This window comes from Clupea harengus, chromosome 6, assembly GCF_900700415.2.
Source record: "Clupea harengus chromosome 6, Ch_v2.0.2, whole genome shotgun sequence".
NCBI lineage: Eukaryota > Metazoa > Chordata > Actinopteri > Clupeiformes > Clupeidae > Clupea > Clupea harengus.
The window spans coordinates 8,044,596-8,052,095 of NC_045157.1; the positions used below are offsets into that span (position 1 = coordinate 8,044,596).

The following is a 7,500-nucleotide window of genomic DNA, read 5'->3' on the forward strand; positions in this document are numbered from 1 at the left end:
GAAGCAAAGTAAAGAATATATACGCTTGATTAATAAGAATGTAAAGATAGCACTTGAGTGAGTTGTGGGATGTATGAATGTGTATCCTAGCGTTGCTATCCAGTTGGGTTTTGTACGGTGTGATTCAGACACAGCTGCTGCTCCCGCACTCAGCTGACCAGACAGTTCTCTTTATGAACAGCTTCCTGAATCTACTACAGCTGAGGGATGACTGGTGACAATCCACAAAGGGTGTGTGTGTGTGTGTGTGTGTGTGTGTGTGTGTCTGTCAGAGAGAGAGAGAATGTTTACTTGTACATATTGTTTGTGTGAGTGTGTTCTCTTATTAGGCACTGATTTGGAGTAGGACAGGGTCCCAGGGTGTGTGTGTGTGTGTGTGTGTGTTCCCTCCCACTGATCATGACCTGAGCACCAATGACTTATCCAACTGTCTAATGGAGCATGGTCACTGCCGAGGCTCAGAAATGCATAACATGAACGGGGTGCTTTAAGTGTGTGTGTTTGCGTGTGTGTGTTTGTTTATGTGTGTGTGTGTGTGTGTGTGTGTGTGTGTGTGTGTGTGTGATTAACAGAGCATAATCTGTACATGAGAGAAACGGGTGATCAATGCGGTAAAAAAATAAATCTGTAGTGCAAATACTGGATGGCACAAATGTCATAAAGTCCCCTCCCTACGGTGGAGCATCTGCTCTGACTGCCACACCAACAGCCCTCACTCACACTGGTGTCATGTCAGTGTGCTAGGTGGGGTGGGGTGGGGTGGCTGAGAACCCTCCTTCCCACAGCAAACACCTCACCTTCAGTTTGTGGGGCTCTGGAACAAACTCACACACGGCAGACACACTGAGTTCAGCCGTCTTCTTGCACTGCGTGTTCCCAATCTCCACGGTGATACTGTACCTAATCCCCTTCACCAACTGCAGGAAAACACACAATACACAAAAGACGGAATAAATATTATACATGATTACTACACCATATATGATATACACCGTGTGAGCCACAAAATAGGCATGTTCTGACATGTCATGTCATGGTTAGCGGATCGTTGCTTTGCTTTGGAATTGCACCATTCCATGAGTTTCATTTTTGTAGTAGGCTATAACACTGTATTATGTTGTTACAACTACGACTAAAATGAGAAAAGAACTGCACCATTCTCGATTGATTGCGCAATAGCTGCGCATGACGTGCGCTATTTGGAAGCTCTAAAACCATCCCTGCACTCCATGGGATTATCGCGAGTTGCGCATCATCTTCGGCCCATACGAAAGCTGTTTACATCACATTCACTCGGAGTCCGACATTTCGTAACAACCACTTACCAACCCATTAACAGTAAAATAGTAACAAACAAGAAAAATGCTGTAAATCATATTAAAATTCACAATACTAACAGCTTAGACTACTGAAATATAGTCAAACGTCGGGTTGTATCAAAACACTCCAAACTATAGCCTACCTGTTTGGTGGCTGATATCACGCGACTGACTCTGCGGATATGCATGCCATTAGAGCCCATGTTGTAACGCTCCTCGGCGAATTGAATCGCTTTCACAACACCAGGGTCCGACTCAGACAAACGCACCATGGCTCCCGGAGCCCCGATCAACGGTGCGTTTGGGCCGTCATCGACACTGAAAGCCGAACTACATACGGCCAGGATCAGACAGAGAAACAGAGCGTGCGCCTCCATGTCTCCAAGGGCTGAGTAACGAAGGGATCAAAATCGCTTGGCACCCCGTTTTCAAGAGATTCTGTTTGCTGTAGTTAAATATCAAACCTGCTGGCGCTTCTACAAGCTGCGAAATAGCCTATGCCTGTTTACCTAACCGAAGATGGTGGTCGACCCAAACAAAACAGTGTTCTGCCAGGCTAAAAGATGGTTGGCTTACACCAGAATGGGCGGAGCGTGAAGTTTATTATGCCTTGCGAGTCCGCGACTGTTCAGCAAAGAATACATTTTTGGCCACTGTAATTCCTCAGTGGCTCGAAATCTTTGATAATCATATGAAAAATCACGAGCCCCCCACTGAACACGTAGCCTATGTCCGTTCATTTAATTTTCGAATTTGTCTATAAAAATAAATTAAAAAAAGTCTGTGTCAGGGATGAGGGTTATTATTTCAAAATTAGCTATATTTCAGCAGGTCTGTAGGCCTATAGGGCTGGTCTTTTTGGTCAGTTCTCCAGGCACTACATTTACAGGCCAAAAAATGGCAGTAGGCCCATGTGTGAAACAATTTCTCAACATCTGATTCATCTAGTGAACAGACATGGCGAAATCAAATGCGTCTTACTGAAACGCACAGGAGGAGTCAGCTTTCCTTTTCATTTAACCTCGAAAGCTAAAGGATAATTATCATAGGCTAGATATTCTGGTTCTTTTATTCCTCTTAAAGTGGGCATGAACTCCACCCTGAAGCAGTAGATGCGTGACCACTCCATTAGACAGGGATCAAACAACATAACACAGCGTGAAGGTGACATCATAAAGTCGTGAAAAGCGGACCTACCGAGCGCACAACGGGACACATCGGACGCGAAACCATAGGCTACGGAGATCCAGGCAACACGGTCACATTAAGGAGAATAAGGGTAAGCAAACCGTTACTTTCTTTCACTTTGAGAAGTGTAGCCTAGTTCATGCTCAAGCTACACTGTCGCCGTTAAATAACCAAATAACGTTTATGTTGACCCTGCCAAAGTTACTGAAATTGAGCGAGAATTGTTGCAAATGAGATTTAGAACTATTATCTGACACGGGCCTCGACAACAAGTAGGCCAAGGCTATATGAACAGCTTTACAACAACAATTACTACTAGAACTTTGACAAAACTTCTGAATATAGTCTGAATATAGCCTGTATTTATTTGTTAATGTCTTCTTTTAGTCAAGTCAAAACGGACTTTCCCCAGAAAGTGCAGTGTGTCTTAAAAATTTCACCCTGCGTTAGTGTATCAGAGCTAGTCTGTCTCATGCACTCTCACATGCTGCTCACACTGTGCTATGGGCCAAAGAGCTGCTCACACACACACACACACACACACACACACACACACACACACACACACACACACACACACACACACACACACACACACACACACACACACACACTTCCCCGCTCCTCCTCTCGCTCAGTATTAGCCTTTCACTTATAATTACGCCCAGCCACTAACTTACCATTGGGTTTCTGACTCATTGCACACACACACACACACACGCATACACGCACTCACATACACACACATGCACACACACACAGTGGCTTTTTCTGTCAGACAACCATCTGTCTAACTAATGTATCTTTTGTCCTATTTAATACATTTGTCCTCTGTCCCTCTTTCACACGCACGCCACAACACACACACACACACACACACACACACACACACACACACACACACACACGCACTTTGTGTTAATGTCTATGTCTTCCCCTAGGTTCTCGTTCATCAGAGCCTACATATACAACTCTTCGAGGTAAGTTTGAGTGTGTGATGCCATGAATGTGTGTGTTTGTGTGTATGTGTGTGTGTGTGTGTGTGTGTGTGCCATGCACACCTCCATTCTTTTGGGATCTATCTTATGTCCTGTGTGTGTTAGTGTGTCGTCATGTGCCTTTATCCTTGAAGCCCAATTTATGGTCGTCCGTTTACGGAGACACAGAGAGCCCTCTCCATCGTGGCAAACCCTCTCCGAGCACCTCTCCGTGGCCTGAGGTGCACCTCCCAAATTTTGTAACTATCAGTCTCCGTCAATCCGTCAATCCGTCAATACATCGCTGTTTACCTTGTGGGTAGTAGTATGCCAACATTAAATAGCTGGCTCAGACACCTCGCAAATCCCCTCAGACGTATTTTTCAGTTGCAATAACTCACAATAACTCACAACCATCGGAGAACCATAAATGAAAACGAGTCCGTCGAGGCAACTGCGTGACCACGGAGTAACAGAGTCGTAGAAGTATATTTCGGCCCTGAGTATTACAGAGTGTGTGTGTGTGTGTGTGTGTGTGTGTGTGAGTGCGTGCGTGCGTGCGTGCGTGTGTGCGTGCGTGTAACTGTGTGTGTGTGTGTGTGTGTGTGTGTGTGCGTGCGTGCGTGCGCGTGTGTGTGTGTGTGTGTGTGCGTGCGTGTGTGTGCGTGTGTGTGTGTGTGTGTGCGTGTGTGTGTGCGTGCGTGTGACTGTGCATGTCTGCCCACCCCACCCCACAGATGGAGTTCCAGGGGGCTGACACACAGGAGCAGCCCAGTGAGGTCGATCTGGTGGGGCAGGTGGAGGTGCTGCTGCAGCGCCTCCTGGAGTCCTTCAGATGGCTGTTCCTGCGTACCCAGCAGAGGGCGCTGCAGCTGGCGGTGATGCTATGCCTGCTGGCCCTGCTGCTCTGGGTGGCGGTGTTCCTCTACGGCAGCTTTTACTACTCATACATGCCAACAGCCAGCTTCTCCACACCTGTCCACTTCTACCACAGGTGAGAATCTCTCTGTTTTCTTCTTTCTCTCCCTCTCCCTCTCTCTCTCTTCCCTCTCTCTCTCTCCCTCTCCCTCCCCCTCTCTCTCTCCCTATCTCTCTCTCACTCTCTCTCTTTCTCCCTCTCTCTCTCTCCCTCTCTCCCTCTTGCTATGTGTGGTTCCTTGATGGCAACTTCTACTACTCATACATGCCAACAGCCAGCTAGTCCACACCAGTCCACACCCGTTTGCATCTGTATGTGTGTGTTTGTGTGCGTGTGTGCTGTGTGTGTGTGTGTGTGTATGGAGTCTCAACAGCGACTCTCCCTCTCTTTATGTGCGGTGCCTTGTCCTAAGAATTTCCGTGCCCAATCTGACCCTGTGTCATTCTGTGCATCTGACAATAAAAGACTTGTGACTTGTGACGTCTCCAATGGAGAAATAGGGACATTCTGACTGCCATTACTGTCATGCCATATTACAGCCTGCTGAATGATTCTGTGGATAAGTCTAGATGCATAAACTTGTTTGGCAAGAGAACTCCCAAAAGCCTCGGGCCAAATGCTCATCAGTGCTTCAAGATTGAATTGTGAAGCTGACTGTGTGACAGGATAATGATGATTTGGGCTGAATCATGACACGTATGTTTCTGTGTATGTGTATGAATGTGTATGTTTGCATTTTTCTTTCACATACACTCTGTCTGTGTGTGTGTGTGTGTGTGTGTGTGTGTGTGTGTGTGTGTGTGTGTGTGTGTGTGTGTGCTCCACAGTGCAGACTGTCAGTCATCTGCTGTGTGCTCTTTTCCAATGGCCAACGTCTCTCTATTAAGAAACAGCAGGGATCAGGTATGACACACACAACCACACGTACACCACAACACACACACACGCACACTGCACTTTTGTCAAACAGGTGAAAACTATGGCTTATCTGTATGTACTGTCCTGCCCTTCGTAGGTGATGACCTATGGGCAACCCTATCAGATCTCTCTTGAACTGGAAATGCCAGAGTCACCAGCCAATCAGAATTTAGGGATGTTCATGGTGAGGATGTCTTCATATGGCAGAGATGGAAAGATCATCAACACAGCAGCACGCTCTGTGAGTTAAACACACACTCTCACACACATACACACTCACACTCTCTCACACACACACACACACACACTCACACACACACACACACACACACACACTCACACACTCACACACACACACACACTCACACTCCCACTCACACTCACACTCACACACACACACACTCACACACACACACACACACACACGCTGTGATGCCTGGTGGGTAGTGTTGGGGAGTAGTTTGCAGTAGCCTGCTGATAGTTCAAACATGTACATTGTCAACTTGATCATTTTGTAGCTTGAACTACTTTTTCTACGAAGGCTTCTACTACATCCACACACATAAACATATATACATACATAGACAGCTTAGTGTGTGTGTGTGCACGCAAGCATGCACTGCAAGTAACAGTAATACTAAAGCATACTAATACTAATATTAAGTCTTTCTCTCTCCTTTTTTTCTCATATCCATGTTTCACGTCTCAAATTAAAATTAAAATGGCTTTATTGGCGTGACTGCATACAATACAACATTGCAGAAGCATATTGACATAATACAATTGTAATAAACATAAATAAATGAAATAAAATAAAACAAACAATAAGGAGTAACAGTACAAAGGGCATGTGGAACACGAGGGGCTATGGAAGGTCGGTAAGTAAGTCACATAGGATATAAGCATATAACAAGTTCATTATTAATTAGTAAACATTAATTATCAGCCATGTGGGCCAGGGGGTTCACAGAGCTGTGGAGCTCATGGCAGGCTGCTACATATCTTACTGCCAGTTTACAGCAGTCCCCCCTCTCTCCCAGTAGAGCCGGGAGTCTCTCTAGTTCACTTAGATAAAGAAACACTACTTGACACTGTGGTGAAGTAGGTTGCCACAGTGTCCTGTTTGTTTAGAGCTAAATATGTTTATATTTTGTTCTGGGATTGTATTCGTTTTGTCCATGATCTCTGTATTTTTCTTTTTCTTTCATCATAATTTGGTTGGGTCTAATTTACTTGAGGCTGAGGTGGTCGTGGTGTAATGACCTGAGTGGTTGACAGTTTGCCCAGCCTCAGGACAACCTCAGTGACTACCTGACTGAATGGTATAAATGCCATATACCTTTCTACACTCAGGTAGGCCATTCTCTGAGCAACACGCTTAGAGGGTGTCTCTACGCTGAAATAAACTCCAGTAATCCTGACTACGTCTTCCGGTCCGTTCTTTAAGGTTGCCATACTCATTCCATTCTATCAGTAGGCAGAGAGGACTCCTTTGTGGGTCTAACTCCTGGTAGAGTAGGTCACTTGTTTCAATATGATTCTAGAAATGTAGGGCTCGTTTTTGAATGTTGAACAGTCGAGGATATTAGCCTGATTCAGCTCTACATGCAGATTTGGGAGCTTTTCCCAGGACGATACTTTTGCAGAATTCTGTATGCAGGATTTCAATGGTATGTACGTATCTCACACTGCTACTCTCTCTCTCTCTCTCTCTCTCTCTCTCTCTTTATTTCTTTCTCCTTCTCTCTCTCTCATATCTCCCTTCCATTTTAAAAAGCCTCTAAAATCTCTATATCCTTGTAATTTAATGTATTGTATTTTTATACCTGTATTTATATCGGTGTCTATATTGAATTTCTTGTTTTCCTTTCTCGTCCTTTTATTCCTTTTAAAAAGCCTCCTCTGGATAGGTGTTGGAATTTAGCATTTCTCTACAAACACTAAACATCTGGTGCTTGTGCTTAATTGTATGTTGCAGTTCCAATGCTACTGTTCTGTCCATGTCAAATAAATAAACTGTAAAGTGTGTGAATATATATATATATATATATATATATATATATATATATCATGCAATATGTGTAATAACACTTAAATTATTAAATAAATAAATATCTCCCTCTCATCTCTCTTCCTCTGTCATGTCTCTCTCTCTCTCATATCTCCCTCTTATATCTCT

General features: G+C 44.6%; 2 protein-coding genes across 3 annotated transcripts in view; one reads left to right on the forward strand and one right to left on the reverse strand.

Moving 5' to 3' along the window:
* Positions 1–1,875, reverse strand: part of ctsf (cathepsin F) — a 10,101-nt gene extending 8,226 nt beyond the window's left edge. Inside the window, 2 exon segments of the mRNA XM_031568900.2 lie at positions 798–917; positions 1,463–1,875. Of these exon segments, the coding sequence (XP_031424760.1) occupies positions 798–917; positions 1,463–1,696 (354 nt within the window). The 5' untranslated portion in view covers positions 1,697–1,875.
* A 150-nt stretch (positions 1,876–2,025) lies between these two features.
* LOC105897451 (seipin-like) overlaps positions 2,026–7,500 on the forward strand; it is a 9,157-nt gene continuing 3,682 nt past the window's right edge. For both annotated transcript variants that reach the window (XM_012824382.3, XM_031568901.2), the window contains exons 1-5: positions 2,026–2,598; positions 3,449–3,487; positions 4,222–4,478; positions 5,231–5,306; positions 5,419–5,562. In XM_012824382.3, coding sequence (XP_012679836.2) covers positions 4,222–4,478; positions 5,231–5,306; positions 5,419–5,562 — 477 coding nt within the window. In that variant the 5' untranslated portion in view covers positions 2,026–2,598; positions 3,449–3,487. The remainder of the gene's footprint in view (positions 2,599–3,448; positions 3,488–4,221; positions 4,479–5,230; positions 5,307–5,418; positions 5,563–7,500) is intronic.